At 43.3% G+C, this 26,108-nt stretch overlaps 1 protein-coding gene across 3 annotated transcripts in view; it reads left to right on the top strand.

Moving 5' to 3' along the window:
* The first annotated feature begins 22,823 nt into the window (after window positions 1-22,823).
* Window positions 22,824-26,108, top strand: part of GRID1 (glutamate ionotropic receptor delta type subunit 1) — a 540,304-nt gene continuing 537,019 nt past the window's right edge. For all 3 annotated transcript variants that reach the window (XM_074154637.1, XM_074154638.1, XM_074154640.1), the window contains exons 1-2: window positions 22,824-22,902; window positions 24,981-25,136. In XM_074154637.1, coding sequence (XP_074010738.1) covers window positions 22,824-22,902; window positions 24,981-25,136 — 235 coding nt within the window. The remainder of the gene's footprint in view (window positions 22,903-24,980; window positions 25,137-26,108) is intronic.

Consider the following 26,108-nt stretch of genomic DNA (forward strand, 5'->3'; position numbering starts at 1 on the left):
AACTGCACCGAAGTCTTTATCTTTCTCACTCTCCTTTTTTTTTTTTTTAAACTTCCTCTGAAAGTTGAAATGTGTGACTGAGTCAAGCAAAAAAATCTGTGTGATATGACTTCATGTAGTTTTTTTGGGAGTGGGGAGGGAAAAGACACAGATAATTTTGGTCAGACTGTTTCATTGGGCACTGCACTTTAAAAAAAAAAAAGGTTTCAACATGGTATTTAGTTTCAAAAGTAAATATAAAATGTTCTCTATGCTTAATTCTGGGACAAAAAAAAAAAATTTATTCAACTTGGACTCACTTCTCCCCATCCCCATCCTTCCTGCCGGCTGTGGGGAAAAAAGGAGAGAGTGAGCAGCTTTACTGGAACTCGATTTCTCACTTGAAGGGCAGGCCCTATTGCTGCCTGCTGAGGTGTGTAGGTGACTCGACTCTGAGGCCTTCCTACTCTAAGGAAGTCAATTTATTTTCTGGACAAGATAAATCAGATTAGAGATAACCTGTATGCTTCTGTGACAGTATCAAAGGCAGCCAATCAAGCTAATAATAGCAGCATTACTACAAGGCGTCTGATTCTCATCCATCACTAGAAAGAGATAATTAACTAAGAAGTCCTTTGGTTTATTCTAAGTCCATACCTAGATTACAAGGGCCAAGTGCATGGAAGGTATTATATGTGCTAAGAGCAGTCTCACAGTCTCTCTCAGAAAGTGGAGATGCAATGTTGGTTAGTATTTTATGATACTCTGGTTATGACTTCTGGAGTCTGCTTCTTTCAAAACTATATTCAACCTGTCTTTCCTGAGTTGCTGATGATCATTGCTGTCTTTAGGAGTTTGATAGCTGTCCTTAGGACTCCTTTAGAAAGAGATTACATAGGTCTAGTGGAAAAGGTGCTAAACTTTCTTTTTTAATTTCCCTCCCCCAAGCACTCCTTGAATTTTAGTGAGCCAGTAACTAGCTGGAACAGGCTAAAGGCCAGCAGAATCGCCAGGGAGCTGTCTCAGAAGATTGCTCGTGTACCTACTGGTTGTGCAGTGCAACCATGGTTGTGTTCATGGTAGCCTGAAAATAGTATGAATAGAAATGCACTAAAAATGTCCTAGCTTTGTTTCATTTGGGGACTTGCGTAGTAAAGGTAGTATTCTTTCAGGTGCCGTTTTGGACAGAGTCCTTTTCATTCTGTGTGTTGTTTTGGTTTGCGTTTTGAACTTAGAAGAATGTTCCTTAAAAAATGTGTTGAAGCAAAGTCGTTTTTTCACCTTTAAGCTTCAGCTGATCATGCTATGTGTGTCTGTGTAGTTATGTGATGAGCCCTTCCCGGGAACTAGAAATAGAAAAAGTGAACCTTTAAAGACAGAAACACTATACTGTTGGGAAATTACTTCACTGGAGGTAAATGGCTGGTTAGCGATGATGATGTTTTAACTTGAAATAGGTAAAGCTAGACTGGAAAAATCACTAAAATTGTACTGTAAACCTAATAACACTGCAGTAATATAGGAATAAAGTGGGAGAATTTAGAGGACAAAATAGTTATCCGTATTTGTAATGCCAAGCACTTTTTGATAGGTATTAACATGTTTAAAAGTAGAGGTATCTTTACACCCGTTTCAGAAAGGGGAAAGGAATGCACAGTTGCTGAATTACTTGTTCAAGTTTACTCATTGCATTCCCATCAAGACCAGGCCTCCTAATTATATTAGAATATAACAGTACCTCAGGGAGTTAAAGTGGAGCTAAATTTTCCCACTTTTAAAAAATTGTTATCTTAACTTCGAAATTCAAACTGACCATACATTGTTAGAAAGCATTCTATAGAATGTCATGTAAAACTCCAAATGTTCTGCATTAAGAGCAAGCAACGTACTTAATTATGGTGTTCCTCCTTCACTCCTTTTTCTTTTCCTGGAACATCCTATCTGAGCCCCAGTTGTCTTCTGTGAAGTTCTGCCTACCATTCAAGATAAGGAACGTCCACATGAAACTAATTTAGGATACGTGGCACTTAGACATTTAGTGCTACTGAAATTGGGCTGCAAGTCAAAATGTTGATGACCTACCGTGTATTGAAATGAGGCTGATGATGCGTAAAGTGGTGAAATGTTTATTTCAATACTTAGCTGATGATGCACTATTTATTTTAAGACTATTGAACTGTGTAGTTGTAATAAGGTTTTGAAAGGCAGTTATGAAATGTCCTGATTGTATATCTGCCACAGCTAAAGATGAATCTGAACTCTGGAGGCAAATACTGCTGGATTCCAGTTGTTCAGTATCTAAACTTGGTTTACAATTGCTATAGCTTAGACATATATGTCCTTACATGGAGGCATGCATCTAATTGCATAGAACATTCTGTTATGAAGCAATCTGGTTTGGACTTCAAGATGTAAACTCTTGCAAAGCTCTATTTGGATAGGGATTTTGGACGTAGACCTCATAAGATCGCGTTGGAAGCTTAACTCCAACGTATTTATTCCTTTACAGAGGGAGTATTCACACCAACAAGATTAGGTTGTGGACTTATGGATAAGTATTCAGAATTTTCTTTCTCCACATCTTTGTGTTAGCGTTGTCTCATCCATTTAAACTACAGGCCTGAAATCTTAATTTTTTCCTCCTCTGGAGGTAAATTCCTTTAAATTACATAGTATTTCTATGCAAGAAAACAAAATAAAGGTTTTCAAGCTTGGATCTGTGACTATGAAACCCACCTTTACATAGCTTCTGTAGGACTCCACAGATCCCTTAGTGCAGAACTGATGTTTCCTTGCGGAATGCAAGGCTTCCCTGGAGATGTTCATTCTAGCTTTCTGTCTAGTGAGTAGTCCACCACATGGGGTGGATAAAGTTATGCCTTTCGTTAAAGCATTTATTTGCTATGTACATCAGAAATCTAAGGATAGGTTTTTTTAATGATGTTCATTGAATAACAGAGTTTAAACTGTACTTGCTAAAGAGTTTAAAAAAAGACAAGTGAAAAACTACTGGCACTGAGTGCATAAGGAGCAGAGCCGTATTTGGATATGCTTTATGACTAGGAATAGTTATTCGAGGATATAACATACTTCTATTTAAATATGAGGAAACAATCTATCAGTTGCTCTCTTTTTAATTTGGAAAGGTTTTGCTTTGTCTTCTGAAGATTTTTTTTTTTTTTTTCAATTGTACCAGCTATATAGTGTGAAACTTGGAAATGAATTTAGAAGTTCCCTGATGTGCTTTGTGAACTGTTTCACAGTGGGGTCTAGTGTGGCCAAACTTATAGCATCTAGATACAAGAGCCATATAAAAGGTTCTCTGTGTTTCCTAGGATCTATTTGACTACTGTTATGGAAGTTATGCTTCACAACCTGCTAAAGAATTTGTGTTGGTGCCTAAAGTATCTAACAGCATAAGGCATTTTGCTTGTCAAACTATGTATTGTAAATGAGAGATCTATTTCAAGGAACTGGTTGAGTGATCTTGTTTCCTTCTCCCATTTGGTGACTTGGTATGCCACGTTGTCTGAAGGCATCAACAGAAACAAATGTCTCCCTATGCAACTGTGATTTAAACTTGTGAAAATAAAGTGTGAGTGATGGCCACATTAGTACTGGGTTTCAGGAAGACATTTTTTATAAAACTGTTACAACTTGCAAATAAATAAGGGCTTTCTTTAAGCCACTTTACTATGATCACTCATATTTTGAAAATAAGATACGCATTTTTCACTTCTTAGGATTGGAAGTGCTTTAATTATCTTTTCATTCACCTTAGAGTGTTTGATCTGCAGTTAATATTACTTACAGTAAAAGAAGAGAAGGACTTGACTTGTGTATTAAAGGTCATTGAGTTATAGAGGCCCATAATGAAACTGTCTTTGGGGATGATTAAAGATGCCAAGCAATAGAGGCTGTCAGTGTTGCTTGGGCTGCTAGATCCCTGCATCCTTTCTGTTTAGAGCAACTGATCAAAGGGAAAATTTACAGCAAAGTCACGTTTCTCAAGCCGAGAGGTCTAAGGGATGGCAGGTTCTAAAGTGTAATGTGCAGGGGCTGAGGGAAAAGGATGTGTGGGAAGGAAGCGTGTTAACCAGATGGCTCTGCTTTACTGTTTTTGGGAGCCCTTGAAGGGAGTGAGGGAGAGATCAAGGCAGCAAGTTTCTGCCTGAGCAGAATTTCAGCCAAAGGGAGCTCTGTGTGTGCTCTTCACCTCATTGGTTCAACTCAATGAGACTCAAGGTATAGCCTGTAAATAAACTCCCTTGTACTTTACTTTTCATCTTTCCAAGCATGCTATTGTTGAATTGGACACTCTTTATGGTACTAATGGGGATCCTCTTTCTTTCTAGACATGTACAAGCCCCTATTTGCCTTTCCATACAAATCAAATTTCAAAATCCAATTTTTATAACTGTTTAATTACAGGGCTCTTGTTCTTTAGAAGTTCCAGCCAATGGAACCACTCATTCATGTCTGTACGCCCCTTTGTGCCCTTTAGAACAATTTAGCTAAAATGACCCAAAATACCTCTAGAGGCCTGTCTCTCCAAGCTAAGCATGGATAGTATCATCTTCTAGGGCTCCATTTAGGGAACTCTGTGTCTTTTTAAAGATAAAGCATATGGGGATTCTAGGCTACTGCAAAAGCACAAAGGAAAATATAGGAATGAAAAAATGTTGCATAACCCATAAGATTGCTCTAACAAACATACCACTAGTTACTACTGAAATACTCTGCAGCCAATGATGTAAGAACAACCTTTAACATACGAGAGGAGGGGAAAAAGAGAAAGAGAGATTATTAGCATGCATAAGATGAATCATGACTATATATTCTCCAAAGGGGTGAAAACAACATCTATTTGTGTTTCCACTTAAGGCAGATTTCAACATGAGGGTACATTGATTATTTATTTGCTGCATCTAGAGATAACCACCATCCATTTAAATGAGTTTGAACAAATTTTAGTGACATTTAAGTAAATTACAGGCAATGTTTTTCAATGTTTATTTTAGAATTATTTGTGCCACCTGAAAGCATTTTAGTTTCTTGTCTCAGTTCTTGATATTATTCATTGCTCCTCTGCTTGTTACTGCGTCACATTTCATAAACTAAGTGAGGTTGCTGTGATTCTTGCTGACATGGTTTACTGAATTGCCCTGATCTTCTGCTAAGCTTGGCTGCCATTAGCTTAACATGCTGGGTTTTCTAAGAATACCTCACTGACAGTGGATTTCCTAGAAAAATAATATGGTTTCCTTCATAAGGCAACTGTAGGACACAAATAGGAACTTCTCCATATCCACCCCAAAAGCTGCAGTCCATTTGTGCTTGGTCTTGATCTTCTGGCCAAACTCCAGCGTTTCCTGTAAATTGTATCTCTAAGAGAAAGGAGAACACCAGTTTGCTTTTTGGGGTGCATCACTGAAAAGATCAGTATTGGAGGCTGTCTGGGTGCCCTTTCATGAAACATCTGCTTTTTTTGGGGGGGTGGCTTTTTCTTTTTTTTCTTGATGCCCTTTCTTAGACTGATTGAGTCCAGGCTATAAGCAACATGTGTTGCTCTTTGTTTATCAAAAATGCAAATGCAAAGTTATTGTCAAAACTTTTCAATTTCCCTCAAATACTTATGTCAACCTGTCTTAACACTGAGAGCTATGAACAGTGGAACAGTAACCTCATTTTCGGTAGAAATGCGGTGATTTCTACCATTTATCTAGCCTCCGAGAGGGAAGTAAATTCTGTATTCTGGGAGGGAAGGCATTATAATCGTCTTGGTTCAGACATCAGGCTGCTTTGTCGTAGTGCTGTAGAGAAATAGCAAAGACGACAGCTCCTGTCCTGGGCAGCTGACGCTTCCAGTTATCTGACAGGCTATGAGAGACGAACACAATAAAGAACTGTGGCAAGGCAGGGGTGGAAGACTGAGGCAACAGCAGAGGCTGCAGCTGAGGTGAAAGTAATTGAAAGTGGAAACAGAAATTGTATGTTGATATCCCTAAGAAACTGCCAAAGTATAAATTGTCCCTGACAGTGCTTAGCTTTTTCTTCCTGTGTTTGCTTGCCCTATAAGCAGCTGACTGTTTATGGTTCCTATTGGAGTCGGTAGTCCTAATTAGACCTTTAGCCAGTGATATAACCCCCTCCAATTTTAGACTGATATGAATATATAGTGACCCATTTCAAAAAAAACCAATCACAATGTCATTAATTGCATGAAAAACAGCAGTTTATGCTCAAAGGGAAGCTGAGCTCTGGATATTGGGCCATTTACTGATTTACTTAGGTGTAGAAGTCCATGACAGTCAAACTTACTGCAGTTGATACACTCCAATATCAACCTTCATTATGAGGGCTTTATTTTCATGGTTAATATGTAAGAAAAAAACACCCTTTAGGTACTGACAAATTTAATGCAGATATATCTGATTCTACCTCTTCGTGCTTTAAGAAAGATTTTATTCTTTTATGCCTGTGTTTTTGTTTTATTTTTTAGAGAAAAAGAGTAGTTGCTGTTTTGCCTGTAGTAGTTTTAGATCTCTATGAGCTTCTCTCATGAGACACCTTCTCTTGTGGAGATCAAAGAACAAAATCACTTCTATCACATTTGTGGATCATTGCAAAGTATCATTTTGTGTGTGTCATGCTATTTGAATGACTGATCAAAATCAATTACATGAAAGTGTAAATTGCTTTTAAAATAGATTAGAATAGGAAGACAGGAGATATGGTATTCATGTTATCTATTGAACCTACTTCTTGCTGCTAAATGGCTCAAGGTCTCATAACCAAAGACTTTAGTATTACTTATTGTAGCATTACCAACATTGCTGAACTGCAGCTCCTGAAGTCAGAAATCCTATACATTGAAAAGAAACCAAGAGATGGCATTTTATAAACCCCATGTTTCATTGTCCTATAAATAGAGATTATCAAATGCATAATGAGCACCCAGCAAGAATAATATTCCTTCCCTCTTAACTACTTTATTAATCATAAGCAAGCAACTAATACCTTTTTTGCCTCTTGTCGGTAATTCTGTTTGTAATATACGTGGTGTAAGGCTATGCTCATCTGTGAGTTAACATTTCAAGCTAGACACTGAGAACACAAGTGGCACCCACTTTTTTTTTGTCCTCTGCTAATCATATTCCTATAATGTGCATACACGAACATTATGATTATGTTGTAGTTTACAATAAGGATGGATTTCAAACAGTTGGAAATCAGATTTTCTTTTTCTAGAAGGGAGGGTGGTAACTGGCAATTAGGTTCAACGTAAGTCTTAGTTGAAAGGATATGAAAGAAATTGCTTTTAAAATAATAATAATGTCAGGTAGACAGAGATTGCTTATGGATGGTGTAACCAGCTGTGCAGAAGAAACGTCAAAAGATGGTTATGGGAGCATTTGGAATGTAGAAAAATAAATCTAAAAGGGTGTTACATAAAACCCATACATTTTATTATGATGTTGCCTTAAGACTATTATCCTGTATCCTGTCATTATGAGATTCTTTCTGTTGTAAAGTTGCTCTACCTTCTCTCATATAACTCCTGTAATGTTATTTATTGTCTTTTGTAGAAGGAAAGCAATGTGCTGCTTTTAGTCATGTAAGAAATAATGAACTAAACCATCTTGTTAAAAGAAAATAGATCAGCAAATCAAAAGTGTGCTTTGGAACAGAGAAGAGACTAAAGAGAAAAGAAGCCTTGTTATTTGGTACCTCTCCTTTGTTTATGCATTCGAAGTCCTGTCAGCTTATTTAAGGCCTTGTTGATGCTACATCCATGTAACGGCTTTGGTTTTGCGTCAGCAGTTCCTAGTGGTTCCTTGGCAAGGATTCATCTCTCCCAAGATAGTAGGTCATCTGAGAATTCCTCAGCACTCAAGAAGGAAGGTGGTTCCTACCAGCATTTCTTTTGGTTGTGGCATTCTGGGGCTGATTTTTTTACATGTAGAGCAGTATTTATTTTGAATGTTGCTGTATTTTTATTCCAGAAAAAAACATATTTTAGTAAGGAAAATTTCTTGCAAAAATACAAAGGGAAACTTTGTTCTTTTGTGAATTGTTTTGCACTGTTTGTCAGCAGATAATGTCATGAAAGGAATAAAACTGCCTCTTTGTCTTAATAAGGAGTGAGACCAGTAGCCTTATAATAGCTTCATTAATAGCTATTTGTCTATTAGTCAAAATGCATAAGGAATGATTATAGAACTGGGATTTGGACCTGTGGCCATGAATGACTGTTTATGGGTGGAACTTGAGCTTCCACCACAGTTTTTGTGGTGCAGCCACTCTGCTGCAATAGGCTGTCCCTGAGAGCTGCATTGGCTTCTCTGGATCCCTCCTAAGAGCCAGAGGTGGTGCTGTACCTGCGGAGGAGGACTGTGTTAATCCAACCAGGGTGGTGGTGGTAGGAAATACAGTACAAAGCTCAGTGTCATTGTTTCGGCTGGTATGGAGTTGACTTTCTTTCTGGAAGCTGGTATAGTGCTATGTTTTGGATTTGGGATGAGAATAGTGTTGGTAGTACACTGGTGTATCTAGTTGTTGCTAAGTAGTCAAGGCCTCTTCTACTCTTCATACTGCGCCACCAGCGAGTAGGCTGGGGGGCACAAAAAGTTGGGAGGAGACACCACCAGGACTGCTGATCCCAACTGGTCAAAGGGATATTCCCAGTATATAAAGCTGGAGGAAGAAGGGACGGGGGGGGAAATTTCGGGTTATGGCATTTTTTCTTCCTGAGTTACCACTACACCATCAGGGTGTCCTGCTTCCCTGGGGATGGCTGAACACCTGCCTGTCAATGGGAAGTAGTGAATGGATTCCTTGTTTTGCTTTGTTTGCATGCACAGCTTTTGCTTTACTTATTAAACTGTCTTTATCTCAACCCATGAGTTTTCCTTGTTTTTCCAATTCTTCTCTCCCCACTGGGGAGGGAGAGAAGTGAGTGAGCAGCTGTGTGGTCCTAGTCACTGGCTGGGGTTAAATCACGACACCTGGGCTTAAAACTATCCCTGGGATGAGCCCACAGACTCAGTACCTGTGCAGGCAACCAGTTTGTTGCCCTTGTCTACGAAGGTGATCATTACATCTGAAACAAGAGATTGATTTTTATGTTCCCATTGTCTTTTTAGAGCAATGAGATGTAGAAGGCTGGATTCTGTTCTAACTTACACATCGTTATTAAGGTACTGTAGCGGCAGACACACTTTCTGCCAGAGTATTCCTGATAAACTTCACACTGGTGGGAAAATGAAAAAGAAATGGAGAGGTGAAAATTTGAGCTACTGCTAAGAAGTCAGCCTGGAGAAATTTCATGTATCTCACACTGGCCAAGATTTTCTGGCTACTATGTGTGCTAGAGACCAAGAAATAAGGCATTAGAAAGGCGAGCTCTTAATTTTTACCTCTTGTTTCTAAATGGAGATCTCTATATTTTACTTTTTTTTCCTAGTTTTGTAAGAAGGGAGAAAGACTTGAGTGATTGCAGTATATGTGTATATTTCAGACACTTTCCCACATCTTCAAGAATTTAAAATATGAAAAAAACCCAACCGAAAACTAAATTCCATGACAATGGACATGCAGGTGGAGGAAAGAGGCCAAAATGAATAATCCTGCAGAGAGGAGGCTATACTGTAAGCTTATAGAACAGTCTTGTGAAGTTCTATTGTGTACAGAACCACACATGTTAGTGGGTGTGTGGACAGACCACCGCAAAAAATTTCCTAAGAGGAAATGTAAACACTTCAGTGAATTAGTAGATTTTGAGGACTACACAATAAAGCCGAAATGCTACTATTAAAGGTCATCTTTTGGTTACTGTAAAAGAAGGATTAACACTGTGCAGTAGTATATGATAACAATGAAGGGTGAGTGGGAAGTGACATTGCTGTGAAGTCCAGTAAGCACAGCCTTACTGGTCAAGAACCAGGGGATACCAGTCCAGTGTTAGGAAACTTCTCTTGGCTTCAGTTTGAGGTCAGACATGCTGCTGGCCACTTGGCTTTGTTTCCTCACCTGTATTTTGTTGTCTTTTGAAATCTGAAACAGTATACTGTGGTCCTCACCAACATGGTTTATGAACTACATACAAGCTAGTGCTGGCTGTGGCCTTGTGTTGAAAGGGAGCTGCCTCTTCCTTTAAATCCTCTCTGTATAGCATTAATCCAAAGCAATTCGTTCTTTTTCCTGTGAGCTAGAAAGCTTATTCTTCTTGTGAGCTGATCTGGTTATCTGCTCCTGTATTAATTTAGTGATCTGATCCTTTGAACCTATTGATTTAATTGTAACTGTTCACTCAATTTTGTTCATTGTATTATTCCATCTTTAATTAGTTTAGTAAAACTGTATAATGAATCAGCTTAGTAAACTATGGTTATTTAAATGTTTTGGTTTTTTTTCTTGTTCAGCCTTGACATGAAATCCATAAATGCAGAGAACAGATTTATTCCACTACATTGCAACAAGATGAGCTCCAGGTTACAGAAACCAACAGGTGAGAAATTTGGTTGCCTCTTGGTTTTGTTTCCTCACCAGTGATCAAGAGTCCCTTTTAGTCTCAGACAGTATCCTGAAACTGTTTCCCCTCCATAAGCAATATAAAGTTTGATTGTGTGCTAATGGAAAATCGTTTGAGCTGGTGTGTTGCCACCTTCATCAACAGAAGGGTGTTTTCATCCTGTGCACAGAAAATCATATGATGCACTCCTAACTGCAGATAGTAAGAACTTCCGCTCCAGCATTTAGAAGTCTAAATAGAAGAAATCCTTCACTGTGCATTTAAAATGCATCCTCTCAGGCCATATTGGCCAAAGCACAATAAAATACGGTGGCAACCACTAATGGAATTGAACAGACAAGATACTGCCACTGAAAGTGAGAGAAGCTGAGGATTTGTGCCTGTGTACCTGGTTAGTAGGTGTGATGAAGGAATCAGGAACACAGCTTAACCTCAGTAGGAGGCGGGGCAGCTTGTGCATTTCGTCTCTTTAATGCCGTTTGGCAAACTTCTAGCATCGTTCTCCATCTAGTGGCAGCTGGCCCTGTAGATGGCCTACATAGCCAGAGTGTATAGCCACATAATGGAAACTTCTGATCTTGTGATTTTTACTAGTAATTATCTATATAAATATAATATGAGTCCATGATCCGGTGATGACCTGTGACTTTGAAGGACCTGATAGGTTTTATTTCTGCTCGTGTGGTTTTGTAGTCAGGCAACGGTGTGGGTGGTGCAACGGGCAAAAATGAAAGGACTGATGTCACTGTTGGAGGGCTTCAGATTCTGGGGCCAGAAATGCTGCTGCTGAAAACAATACTGGGCCCAGATTATAATGCAAAGTTACACATCCCAGATTATTACACAAAATCCATGCATCCATATCTACTTTCACTTTGAACAGGGAAGAGAAAAATTCTTCATTACTAACACGTATCAGGCGCTGCTGAAAACTTGTTGAACTGGGTGTCTTATGCATGCCGGGGTGAAAAGGAAAACACCTGTGTGTGTGGGGGGGGAAATCTATCTGTTAAATCCAGTACTGCACCTAATGATTACGTATGCTCATCAGGTTTTAAGAAAACAGAGTTGTGACATTTGTTTTTTCTTAAATGGATGAGAGGATATAACTGTGAAGTGTACCAAGAAGCGTGGTTTTGCAGGGATATGTTTTGTTAAAATTGGTCCTTGCTATAGAGGCATTTCTCTTCAATGTGGAATTAGGGGGAGGTAGAAGTTCACTAAATGGTGTCTGTAATGTGTTTATTAAGAGGCCTCTTTTATGTGTATAATGCAAAGGTGGTTGGTAGATAGTTTGCAGTAAAAGGAATTTCTGAGCTTTCAAAGGAAATCCAAGTAGGTGGCAACAGAGCAGTGGGAGAAGATCAAGTGGCTGAGGCAAAACTGTCCGGCAGTTTTCCATGGTGTAATAGTGCTGAGAGCAACTGCATTCCTCCGGGTGAAGAAGGGCTCTGAGCAACCATGGCAGTGAAAGGAGGGACCTGTGGAGAAGTGACAATTTCACTGTGGTGATCCTCGGCCACTCTGACTTTCTTCTCTTCTTGTATTGAAATTTTGATATTGCCCCATGCTGAGGAGAGGGCAAGTCACTCTGTTGTGTGGACTGTTCCTAAATCTAATGTAGGTGGTTTTCAGGGTTCAGGAGGACTATGGCATTTGCTGCTTCTCTGTAAGCCCTGTCAATTCATTTGACAGAGATTAAGGTGGTGGAGCAGCTATGGCTATTATTCATTTATTAGGACTGTTTTTCCCTTAATTAAGGGGAAATCCATGAATGCAGGTTAGAAAACAATAGGACTTAAACGCTTCCATGTCACCTATCTCTCCTAAATGCATTTTACTTGGTAAATTATAGGAACTATGTGGAGTGATTGAATAATGGGTGCATCTTCAATTAGTTTTTCTACTGGGTTTCTTAGGGGACTGACTGTAAATCTGCCCCTTGAAAGAGAAAGCTGTCTTACTTGTGTGAGTCTGGTGGTAGAGTCAAAGCTCTGAACAAACCACTGAGGAAAGTAAAAAGTATAATTTATCCATAATGTTAAGTCCATCAAAAGCATAAGTGACTGATAACAATTTAGAGGCAATGCTCCAAACAAGGATCAGAAACAGAATCTTGCTTTATTGTAACACATGACCTAAGGGTCACTGCATACTTCAGGTTTTTATATTCCTGGTGTTTCTAAGTCCTGAGAGTGGAACAAGGAGTTTGTGGTTAGAAGGGTGAAGGCTTGACTACTCTTTGCTTTTCTTTGTCTACTGTGGAAGGAAAAGGGTGATTAGCTACTTAGGTAACAGGTTTTGTGGATCTGCAGTAGAACCAGCATGGGTGAAAGCACTGATGCTCCCTGTGACCTTCCTGGCAGGAAGAAGCCAGAAGTGAAAAAGAATGGTCCTTGTGTGTTTTTGCAAGACACCCACTTAGCAAATTGGGATTAAGCTGGCAAAGCAGTAAGATAAGCATGAGATTTTTCCAGCTTGGGAGCCATTGAGGATATGAGAACAAAAGCACAATCTGTGTAGAAATCTTGGACATGTATCTAAAAGTTATATTTGGAATGGAGTAAGCAGCACCCCAGGGAAACTGGTCAAGTAATGGTATGGTGGTGATAAATCTGGAGGACTGCTTGGGAGCGTGAAAACTCTGTAATGATTTTATACCCTCAAGTATGTAATTTGAAATGTAGGTGCAAGGATAAACTTTGGGTTTGAGGTTGACTTCCCCCCTGCCCCTTTCCCTCCATTTATTTAATATAAAGTGTTCTTCCAAGGGTGGTTTGCTTACTTGCTTGTAGACTCTTGCATGACTCAGAGCAGTGTGTGAAGAATCTGTGTTTCCAGGGAGCAGAAATCCCTACCTAAGTATGTTCTAAAAGGTCAAATTCAATTTAATAAATTCATCTCTCAAGAAAACAAGCATCTCTCTTAGCTAGTGGGGGGGGGGGAGGAGGAAGGTTTTGCATTTAAAAAAAACCTGTAAAGCATATTATAGTTGTGTAAGTGTGAAGTGCTAAAAGCTCCTATTACTGAAACCATACTGGTGTAAATCCTCAATACGTGTTGAAGTCAGTAGCATTACTTGTAATTCTATTATATAGTCTCTGTAAAGAAAGGAGAGTTTCTGGGAAATGCAATGCAAATTTGGCCTTAAAGTACTTATCTAAGGACTGTATCCTGCCAGCATGTTTAAAATAAGAGTTGTAATCAATGTCATTGCTTAAAAATCAATGTTGCCTGGTATAGTCATGTGTGATAATACAGCACTGCAGCAAACAAAGCTATTTCAACTGTAGACTTGCATTCAACTGGATAGTATATAGCTGTAGTATAATATATTGCTGTATAATACAGCACAGTTTAGATTGGAAGTATGATAGAGTGTATTAAGTGATATTATGAAGATACTGGAGAACTTGGGATCTTCAGAAACCGTTGGTCAGTGAAGTTTCACAAGGGTGCTGTGACAGGGACTGTGACTCATGGAGGGCTGGATGCTTAAAGTGGCTCCTGTTTTTTATCCTCCCTGCCCTTTGCATAAACCCTTTACTGCAGTATTTCTGAGCTGTCAAAAGACCAGAAAAAAATGTCTGGGTCTCTTTATATTCTTTCTCTCAGAGCTGGTGAGTCAGATATGTAAAAATAATAGTTCTAAGTTCATTTCTAATAGGAATCAATAAAAAGAGGTCATTGTTTCCAGTGCTTTCAGGTGTTGTGTACCAGAAACTGAAGTGTTTTGGAGCTCTTAAACTAATCTGTATTTTCTGTGTCGCATAAATATATATACTATGGCAATAACACTCAAGTGGTGCTACAAAGCCATGTGGTCCTGGGTTACCTATTTCCTCTTGCCACGCTATAAAAACTACTGCAAATGTACCTATACTATACACTTCTGTTTTCAACACAAGCTTTATACTGAGGCTGCGTAAATGAGAATGGATAGGTGGTGGAGGGATGAGGCACCACTAAGATGTGGCTTGTGTGACTTAAACCATTGGAAAGGTTGTGAATACCTAGGTGTGTTCATAGGCAGGAGTCTTCAGGGAAATATCTACCTTTCAGGCAGCAGCATAAAATGCCCACAGAAAATCAGCCTGTCATGAACAAACTCCTTGACACAGGGAAACCAGCCTGGGTTAGAAAGCTACTACTCCATTTGTACACACAAACCCCCTCAACAGCCTACAAGTAGGAAGGAAGCGATGTGCTTTTCTTTTTCTCTTCTCTCCCTCTTTCTCACCAGGCCATATGGAAAGATTTCAAGGTGGTTTTGGTTTATGGTTTGGGGTTTTTTTCTGTCTTTCTCCAAAGAGGTGTGTCTTCTTCCCCTGCTCTTTCCCCAACACCTAGTCATCAGGACATCCCTTTCTCAGGTGGGAGACCTAGTTCAGGTGCTTACTCTAGCAGAATTGAAGAAGTGACTTGAATGTAACCAAGAGGTAAGTATAAACGGCTTGTAGTTCTGGGTAGGCTTTTCTCCAGAGTTTTCCTATCTGTCCCAATATAAGGTGTTTTGTGGTGTTGTGTCTGTTCCCCCCACCCCCTTTTCCCTCCCCAAGTTAAAAAATTGAAAGGAAAAAAAAATAAATTATACAGCTAAAGTTCTGTCACTCAGGTCAGCAATAGAGCTTGGATACTGAACATTTGCATCCAGACTCTGCTACGTGGAATGGACTGATTCCAATGAAGGACTACACGAAGCATTTTCTGTTTGAAATTATTTTAAATACGAGAAAACTTTTTCTAGTCTCTGTATGATTTACAAAGTTCAAATTACTTAGAACTACCTCTTTGACCAGCCAAAAATAAACTTACCGTGATTCCCCTATACCTCCTAGAGAAGTAGGACAGCTGACTAGAGTGCAGTAACTGAGGAAAGGAACTTGATGTTCTTGTTCACCCTTAAATTGAGAACTGAATACAATGTTCATGCAACAGTCCACTCAATTAGTCATGAAATGAATCGGTGACTGTGGTGGGAATGGAGCCCAGGAATCGTGGTCCCTCCGCTCCAACGACTGGATTGCACTGCCTTTTAAAAAAGATCCCCTTTTTTGAGTAGGAAATTTAAGAAATACCATGACAGTTGACCATACTATTTGACCTGATTTATTATTTTTTCTCCTTTCTTCTTCCTTTTTTTTTTTTTTCTTTCTTTCCTCTATGAAACAGAATACAGCAAAGACTTTGCTAGGATAAATTCTGAAGTCATACAATGAGAGTCAAACTTGATGTTTCTGTTAGAAAATCTTCATTTCATCCCTTCCTGGAAACATGAGTACGAATTATGAACTCCATGACTGGCAACATTTTTCCTGAAGAGAACATAGATCCCTGGGAGAATATACTCTCTCCTGTTCTTTGTGTGTGACTACCATTAATGCTAATGGAGTCACTGAAAAGGCAAATATGCCCTTGTTTGTACAAACGACTTCAAAGTAGATGTTGCAGAAACAAGCTGGCAAAAAAATATTCCGTGACACAGCACCGCAAGTCAAAAGAGAGACCTTACCAATGGGAGAAGTGGCCCATTGTGAGACAGTCATTAAATATAATATGGTTTAAAATGGACTGTTGAGAAAGATCAGGTTTTCTTAAAGGTAAAATTACTTTCCACTTAGAGTACTTTCCATTGTGAGGCTTTTAACGGACTCTGCACATACAAACTGCATCAGTATTTAGTGATAGCAAAAGACTGAGTTAGCGCGATTGAAAAGGTCCTTATTCTTTGCCTGAGATGCAGCAAAGGGAGTGTTCAAGTTCCTGGCTTGTAGCAAAATCTTTCTGCTTACATCACTTCTCAATGGAGTTTGCAGTGAAGTAGGAACGAACACAAGATCAGTTACCGTGTCTTGGCTGGAGGGCAGAACTTTTCAAATGTACGTATTAAGACTTTTCTGGCAGTATTTACTTTACTGGTTTTGTTACTGTCTAGATGGGTAAAGTGAGAAGTAGCAAGAACACAACTTTTCCAGAGTTTTCAGCCAACTGAATTGAACTGCGGGATAACTTCTAGTAACGTGCTTTTTCCTCTGACATACCCACTCTGCAGTTTCAATCAATTCTAACAAAACAAGGGTGTATTCTTACAATCAAATTTTGATAAGTTTTATAATAGTGGTGTACTGGGAAATGTATTCACGATGAAGTTTCTATACAACGTAAGTGTGATTCTTGGCCTCTTATTACCTGGGAAAGTGTGAGGTCAGTCAGTATATATTTATGGTGGTTACACAAGTAATTAGATCTGGGGGTTTTCTTGTTTTGGTTTTCCTTTTCAGATTTGCCTGTCTCTTTGGGTTACTATGAGGGCAGAGGGCAGCTGTCCTAGCAATGTCTCATCATCTGTAATAGCTGGCTCATTGAACAGCTCATGAGACTGGACAGTGTGTGCAATGTGGATGGATCAAGAAGCGGCATGTAAGATGTTTTTTAATAACTTGTAACCAGTTGGACAATGGATGCAGTATCATTTCTACTCTCTTGTCTGCTTTAACATCCGGGAGCATGAGCTCCTCTGGAGAGGATTTTATCTGTTTGGTGGAGAATCTTGTAAAATTTTTTTTTCCCCTCAGATGAGTGCCAATGAAGTTAGTTCAGAAATTATCTTGGTATGGCTACTATTACATTATGAATAATTAACAAACATTTTTCCTTGAGGAGCTCACATTCTTAGATATGTAATAGAGAAGGCAACCATACATACTTTGCTCAGGAAAACAAGCTTATAGTGTTTAGCCTTTCCCAGTCAGTGTCCAGTGGATATAATGACAAGGAACTTGCTTAGCAGTGAAGGCGAAAGGGCTTTTCCTGTAACTGAGTTACATTCGCATCCTGAATGGTAATGACAAAGGATTCTTTGGCCACCTATGTGTTAGACCTCTGCACAAAATATGTATTGGTGGTATTAAAATGTTGTGAATAAACAGATTCCTTTTCAGTTTCTCCTGAATCAAAGTGTTTATTAAATCCAAGTACCAAGATAGACGTTAAATTTACCAACACTGATTTATCTCGCTTTGGACTACATTACGAGTGCATTTATGCAACTATGAAAATGTGGGAGGCTGGAAAAGCCTATAAAGGCCCTCATCTATGCTAAAGAAAGTACTCATTAAAGAAAAATAGGGCATGAAAAGGCACAGTTGGAAGAGAGGAGTAGGGAAGTAAATATGAATCTTATCAAGATGCAACAGATATTGAATGGATGGAATTAAGCAAACATAAGTATGAATTAAATCAAATCTAGGCTGTGTGTACTCTGCTGAATTAAATCAGGTAAAAATCTGGAAATAATAGTGCTTTGCCTTCTTTATGGCATCTTAAAAGGCACGTCAATCCAAATAAAGTGTTGACTGTAGCAAAGTTTCAGATTGTTAGTAGGCACACAACAAATTAATCAAGAATGTCAACTGTCCTGCAAGGAACTCTTTAATTCAGCAGCCTCTTCTTGCAGAGAGACTCTAGTCCATTACTCCTGGAAGATTATTGTACTATGCTATCAACCATGAAAAGAGAAAAGAAGTTTTCAATAAGCTAAAGGAAGCTTCAATAAAGCAACTGAAACCTCAGGTTGTTACCACAGGAGAATGACAATCAAATGACTTTTTAAACATAAACATCTACAAAGTTAGGAATATATAGTAGGTTTGAGTTTTTGCATTACTATTTCTAAAGAGAAGCAGAGCTGTTAAATTTCTTATTCTAAAATGCAATGAAATTCGACCTTTGTATGTATGTGTGTGTGTGTTAACTGTAGATGTCTTGGCTATTGGGGAAGGAGGGAGAGTGTTACCGTGTTGTGTATTAAAATCTTTTTGCATGTTTTTAGTTTTCATTCTTCCAACTCGATAGACTGAGCAGCTAACAATTGGAGATATTTGCTGCATCTTTATACCTGTATAACTGTTACAGAGGAGGAGTTCCATTCACTTTCAGAGGGAATAATAATCATTACTGCATATACACACATAGATACATGCACACATATTTTAGGGGCTAGTTCTTCCCTTAGCTAGGTGTAAGAGCACAGGCCATTATGAATTTGTGCTGTCAGGGGGTCTAGAGAATCACCCCCACCTCCCTCCTCCTGCTAAAGATTCTTGAGAAAACTCTAGGGGTAGCTCTGGAGAAGATTATTTCCCCTGTCTAAACTACCTAGGCTGAGTCTTCTTTTTCTTCTTCCCCATCCCAAACAAGAACCATGACTTCTCTCCAATGCTTCTTGCATTGCTTTAAGCACTTAACATTGTCCCAATTTTTGTGTGGGGAAGCCTCATCTTAGCTATAGTAAATGGGTGGAAGTTAGGAGAAGACAAAGAAATGCTGAACCTTAAAGGCACGCTGTTTATTCTGAGCTTAGGCTATGATACAATAAAAGACTCAATGTTCTGGTCTTGAAGAGCTCCTGGTCATGAAGCAGCTTTGTAAATGCTCAGTAAACATGAAGGGCCTTCCAGATCCAGGCATATCCTGCAGCCATAGTTCTGGTGATGTCTTTCAAAATGTGCCTTGTTCTTCTTGTGGCAGTACAGAGGGAGAGAGTCCTGTGTGCAAGGCTCTGAACGTGGTGCTGCACAAGCCTTTCAGTTCACCTTTCTAGGATATTCTATGTTTCTAACTGCAATGTAGTTTTCAGAGTTTTACTCAAGCCATTCTCTTGTGGTAGCAAAACCCATTTGGTAGGGGTTTCATACCACGTTCATTCTGACAACAGAAATAAGCATAGCAATGGCTCATGATGGGTTAGCTTAAAGTCACCTTGGTGGTTTGCAAAGGTAATAGAGCTGCTGGAGATGTGCATAGAACTGTATCTGTTGCCACAGAGTTGGACTTTGAATAGTGACTGTCACTTGATTTGGGTATTTACCTTGCGTATTTCTAATGAGATGTCATTCTTCTATTAGTACTGTAAATCCAGTAGTACCTTAAGTAATAATGTGTAATGAGTTGTCCCCTACACAATGATGATGGAATATCATGGAGACGTATAACTTTCTTAATATTCAAAATGTTGGCAAATGGATTAGCCTTTTAGTGCCGACTGCTGCATCTAAACAATGTACACCCATCGCAAAATGTCAGCGCTCTTCCGATTGCAAACGATGAATGGAAGAATTGAAACGAGCCCTCTCATTTATACTGGGCTTAGGAATGCAACATCAATAGTGTTTTTGGAAGGAGGGAAATAATAGGGGAAGGAGTAAGTGTTATAAAAAACATAATCCAAGCCAAAGTTTAAAAAAAAAAAAAAGTGGAAGGGGGAGACAGAGAAAAGATAATGCAGATTATGGGGAAGAAAAAGGTATTGGAACCTGACTTAAATCAAGTTTAAAACCAGACAACGTGAAGTTTTGATGTTGCAACTCTCCATCTTGCAGAGGTGCTACTGAAGTTGCAAAGTTTCTCTTTGGTGTGGTGGATCCATTCAGGTCTTGTTGCACTTTGCATGTTACAAATCAGGTTTTGTGGCATTTGAGATTTCTTCTAGGTATTTTCTTGTTTGTTGTTGTCCTCTGGCTGTGACAAATATCCTTCTGCCCTTTTTGGGGGCCTGTTTCAGTTGGTCTGTTTTATAGCATTCTGGACTTCTGTCCTTTTTTTTTTTTTTTTCCTCCCTCTTGGCTGGGACTGGATCCTTTTCTGTGTGCAGAGTGCTTGCTCATGGATTTTACAGGAAATTTTGTAACTTGTCCAATTCACTGGGTTTAGATTTTTAATATTTTATATTACTATTTTACTAACCTTAAAACAGCATCCAGAGGCATCCCAGCTGAGGTCAAGACCTCACTGTACAAACTTAAGTAAGGGGCAAGCCTGCTCCCAAGTGCTTGGAGTGCAACTGACTGGTGTTTGGATGCCTGCATAAATCGTGGGGTTAATAGCTGCATATTTCCACAGGTTTCAGGCTAGGATGCTAAAGCACTTTCCAAACACAAATAAATTTAACCTCATTTCCTCTGTGGAAATCTGAGATTGGTTCTGTGGTAACACTTCCTCCTCCTGTAATTCCCACACATGTACTTGTTACTGACATATATATGACTGTGGTCAATATAGGTGCTTAACTTTTTAAAGAGCCTGTGTAAGTCACTAAATGCATATTGATTTGAAGCAAATGTAAATTAGAATTAATTTTGACTCGCTAACGTAGTCAAATAAGGAACATTTCTATTGATCTTTGTCCCAGAAGCCAATTATCTGGATTAAGTGTTTTTATTACATGAAATACAGCATGTAGTATACATCATTCTGCATTGATCAGTGTGAAACTGCGTATTTAAGACAAGGACTGTAAGTAAGAGTAGTTAACGAGTGATTTATTTTTAAAAAGAATGTCTTGTTTTATTTACCCCCTGCTTTTCCCTGTTGAGAAGCTGTGCTTGTAACTGCCGCTGAATAGGAGGCTGTTGACGCATGTGGATCAACGGGGATTCTTGTTCATATCATTTCCATTTTGACTTCCTTCCCTTTCACTCTGCTCCATCTCTACTGTGTTCCCTCCCCCTTCTGCCTCCCCGGCCGCTGTAAAGCTTATCTATATTTCCTACTCCTTAGCATTAAGCGGGTTTTGCCGTACTGTGCTCTGCATGAAAAAACCCGTTTTCTATATTAAATAAATACATTGCAGCAATCTCTCGTGCGCACGAGCGGTGCCAAGTATCTGGAGAACTGAGTAGTGCGTGTACAGGTGATGGTTATAAAAAGTATGCAGAGTTTACGTGGCAGTGCGGGTGTCACGACAGGGGCAAGAGGCCCTTCGCCCCTCAGTGCTCAGACCCCCGGGGGTCTGAACAGCAGGCGCTGGCCCGACCCTTCCCCACCGAGTCCCTGAGCTCTGGCGCTGCCTCGCCGGGAGCAGGATCCGGCCACCGCGCTCCGAGACTTGCGCTTAAAAGACGGCGACCTCCAGGAACGGCTCTGTCTCCTGTTACCCAAACGCTGACAGTAGCTGTATGTATCGCTATAGCGGTCCGTGCCTCAGCCCCACGGCAACTTAATAATCTTGGTAACATCCTGCTCTCGACTCATTTTCTTGGCAGTAGTTTTAATTACGTTTCGGGCTCCTGAATGAATTTGTTTTCTCTGGATCCTTGGCGTATTGAGACGCTTGTCACGTTTGGGTGCCTGCAATCACTGATGCGTTTGTTTTAGGGGATGAATTAGTCTTCTGAGCCTGAGCATGTCCAATTTATGAATTAGATTTCATTGAAAGCTAGAACAAAACAAAACAAGAAACGGTTTTGCTGTAACGGCTTTTCTCCCCCACCCCCTCGCCCCCACCGCGGGGGTAAAAACCTCGCATTTCCATTTCGCTTGTCAGACGCGGATCACGTCCCGGGCCCGAGCGTGTGGAAGGAGGAAGGGGCACCCCTCACCCCACCACCACCTCGGCGAGGTGCCCCTGCGCCGCCCCCCGTCGCCGAAGTTGGGCGAGCGGCAGCGGGCGCAGCCCCGCGTCCCCCCTCCCCCCCGCCTCCCCGCCGCCCTTACCTCCGGGGGCGTCCCGCCGCGCCGCGTAGTGCCGGGCCGAACCGCGCCGGGGCTGCGGGAGGCCGCGCAATGCGGGGGCGCCGGGAGCCCTCCGGGCGGGGGCTGCAGCCCCGCGAGGGAGCCTGCGCCCAGCAACCGAGGAGCTGCGGGGCCGCCTCCCCTCGCCCTCTCCACGGCTCCCTGCGCTTGGAGCATCGGCCCCCTACCCCTCTCCCCGTGGGAGACATACACACGTTATACATATATATAATATGAATTTTTATATATCTCTATATATTTAATTGCAATTATTTTCCCTGTTCTCGCACAGCCATCCCACTTCCCGGCGGAGCTGCAAACTCCCCTCCGTGCCGCCCGGGCGCCCCACTGCCCGCGCCCCGCCACCGCGCCGTGCCCCGGCGGCACCGAGCGCCGAGGCTCCGCAGTCACGTGGCGCGGGGGGCGGGCGGCGGCGGCGGCGGCGGCGGGGGGGCCGCTCCGCAGTTCGCGGTCTGCCGGCGCCCCGGCACACACCGAGCGCTGGAGGCTCCGCCGCGCCGCCTGCCAACCCGGGATCTACCGCCGTGCTTTTTGAGCCCCGGCTTTTTTTTTTTTTTTCTTTCTCCTCCTCTCCCCATCACCCATTTTACTCAATCTCGGAAAATTCTTGGGGTGCTGGGGGAATTTGGGATATTATTTTTTTTCTAAGGGGGGGCGTCTGGGCATCTCCCCCCGGCGCCCGCTGCCTCCCTCCACCTGCCCTTGCGCCTTTTTTCTTCTTTTCCCCTGTCTGTCTCTCCACCAAACCCGGGCTGATGTGCTGTGCGAGAGGCTGGAAATGGAAGTGTTGATGCTCTGGCTTTTCCCCTGGATATTTCAGTGCGTTTCGGTGCGGGCGGACTCCATCATCCACATTGGTAAGAGAAGGAGCGGGGGGGTTGGAGAGGGACGCGGTAGATAAATAAATAAATGAAGGGAGCGTCTCGCTTAACCGCGGTAATACCACAGGCGGCGGTTGAACCTAACTCCGCGGAGAGACAGGAGGTGGGAAGGGAAAAAGGCAGATGAATCCCCCCCCTCGCCCCCCCGACTGTAAAGTTAGGGGCGAAATGCCGGCTGTGCGCCGGGCCGGGCCGGGCTGCGGGGACGGGAGCGGGGACAAGGCGGGGGGACGCGCCGCTGCGGTCTCCCATGTGGCTGGGGAGCCTGTGCTTGGACCTGTTTGCGTGGAAAGGCTTTCTTCTCCCCCCTCCCGCCTCCTCGACACCGAAAACAAACAACCGCCCCCAAAACCCGAGTAGGAGAGAGGCATAATCTGAACGTGCTCGTAGGGAAAACTTTCGGGGAGATAATCCCCTGTTTTCCATCCCCTGTCGTAGCAGGTGTCAGCCCAGCCGGAATGCGGGGAGGAGAACTTGGCCGGGAAAGGGTTAGAAAGACGAGATTTGCAGTGGCTCTGTGTGTGTGTGTGTGTCTATACGCGCAACTGTTGTGGTTTGAGTAAGATCTCATTAAAACCCCTGGGCAGCAGGAAGGCTGGATCGGCAGTGGGAGGAAAAGAGGGATGAATAAGAGGCAAAGGAAAGGCTGATGTGAACTTTTATGGCTTCTGGGAGGAAGGCATGGTGATGTCCACGGGAAGCCTGGCAAGCAAAAGCGAGGCTCTGCAGTCACCTTTTGGCTGGTGTTGAAAGGTACCAGCAGGAACGAAAATGAGGATGTTTAGGGGCGGAGAGGAGGGAGAGAATCACTTGTGGAGGATGACAGAGGAGGAGACGGGAGTACGGCCGGGAAATGAAAAGCCGTAATTCCCACCAGCCTTTTGGGGAGGATGGGAGATCAAAAAAAAGGAGGGGGCCGGGGCGGGAGCGATCCTGGCGAGGGGAGGCTCCACGGAGACGGGGAGAAAGTCCCATGTCGACCCGGGGCGGGGAAGGGGAGCGGGGGACCAGCCCTGTAACAAGTTTCCCGGCAAGGGGCGGCAGCAGCGGCTCCGGGGGCGGCAGAGGAGGCTCCGGTCGGCGCCGCTCGCCTCCGGAGCCTTGGGGGCGCAGCCAAGGCAGACAGCATTGCGGAGCCATTAAGGAGACGGGGTCAGCCCTGACCGCAGCGGGGAACTCCGGCCCAGGGGCGCTCCCCAGGGCTGGGCAGACACCGGCGGCACCGGGGCCAGCCCCGCGGGGGGAGACGGAGGCGAGGGGGCCGCCTTCGGGAAGTGCTCGGGCCGGGGGGGGCGAAACAACGTCCGTGGCTCTCCCTCTCGGCCCCTGTTCTCCTGCGGGTGGACGATGTCACCTCGGCTTCTCCCCGCACGAACTTCAGGTGTTTGTTAACTCCTCGCAGAAATAGCGGTCCGGTGGGCAGGAGGGGAGAGCTGCTGTGACTTCACACGGGCTCCAGCCACAGGCACGCACGGTGTGAATCAGCAGGACTTTTCCAGGCTGGGGGATAACGTTTTTCTCCCCTCCTTTTTTTTTTTTTTTTTTTTTTTTTTCCGCTTGTTTTGCTGCCAGCACTGGAGATCTCCCAGCGCCGCGCAGGGCGGTAAGCCTGGTGCGGGCACACAGGCGCTCCGTAGGGAGGGCATCTTATGTAATGCACATCGCCAGATGTTTTCACGTTAACTGCATAAACAGGGCAGTGAAATTAAAGCTTCCAGGTTACTGGATGCAAATCCTGGCTTCACGTTCACGTGTGCACGTGAGCCCCAGTAAAACCGCTGCCCGAAAGGCAGCAACCCCGGGAGTGGCAAAGCAGAGAGCAAAAAGTTGGTCAAATTCCCAAACCATCTCCCTTCTCCGTCCCCGGCGAAGCGGGTCCCTCACCCCGGTGTGACTCCCGGGCCCACGGGAGCCCGATGCCCCCGGAGCTGCCCTGCCTGGCACCGGTGAGGCCGGCCCGGGCTTTCGGCATGGCCCAGGGGGGAGAGCTGTTCCTGGGGCGGCGAGGAGCGGGGCCGAGCCCTTCTCACCCTCTGCCGCCTTCCTCCCCGCAGGTGCCATTTTCGAAGGCAATGCTGCCAAGGACGACGAGGTGTTCAAGCAGGCGGTGTCGGATCTGAACCTCAATGACGACATCCTACAGAGCGAGAAAATCACTTACTCCATCAAACTCATAGAGGCCAACAACCCCTTCCATGCGGTGCAGGAAGGTGAGAGCCCCGGGGCGCCACCCGCGGGTGGGCTGGGCTGGGCTGGGCGCCGAGACGGGACGGGGCTGAGAGCGGACGGTCCCCGGCCCGTTAACGGGGAGGAGGTTTCAGCGCCGGTGTCAGCCCGGACCTGTCCTGGCGCTCGGCTGGAAACTTTTCTTCGGTCGGGGGTTGGCGCTGTCTTACAAGGAAAGGGGAGGGACGGCGCGGTGCGGCGGCTGCGGCGCCGTGCCCAGCCCACCCGTGCCCAGCCGCGCTGCACAGGGCGGCCCGGGCTGGGGGTGCCAGCCGCGGGAGAGCCGGAGGGGCAGGGGGGCTTCCAGGTCGCTCCTAGGTCTGCAAGCGCCCCCCTCTCTCCGCCGCTGCGGAGGGAAGGCCAGGCCCCACCGCCGTCCCCGTCCCCCAGCAGGACGCGGCGGGGCAGGGCAGACAAGGGGGTCTCTCCCAGGGTGGGGGTTCGTGCGGGGCCGAGGGGCCGGGCAGGAGGACTCGACGCTTGCGGGAGGGGCTGCCGTAGGTGGCGGGGCACAAGCCGGCAGCTCTACTTGCGCACCTGCCCCCGCGCCCCCCCATGGCTCGGCGACAGCGCGGCCCACCGTGGGAGAGGAGCTCCCTCCCGGGGGGCGGGGAAGAGGGCAAGGTAGCCGAGTCGCCGGCTGAAAACCTTCCCAGAGTTTACAAGATCTGACAAGTAGCTATGTAGGTAAATCATTGCAATTAGATCTTTTGCAAAGGGAAACGTTTAAATTAATCATCTTGCCTTTACAAATAAGACTTTAAAAAGATATTATTTGGGATTTAATGAAGCCAAGGTTAATTACGGCCTAGGTTATTTCAGAAGCTGTGTTTTTCAGTAGTAATTATTCTAGAAACTGAGAGCTATTTTTATACCCAGACTAGAATATTTTAAAAAAATGATTCATCACCAGCCTTACCCTTAGTTTTACAGAGCACAGAGTGAATCTTTCCCTG

Source organism: Numenius arquata, chromosome 10, assembly GCF_964106895.1.
Source record: "Numenius arquata chromosome 10, bNumArq3.hap1.1, whole genome shotgun sequence".
Lineage (NCBI taxonomy): Eukaryota > Metazoa > Chordata > Aves > Charadriiformes > Scolopacidae > Numenius > Numenius arquata.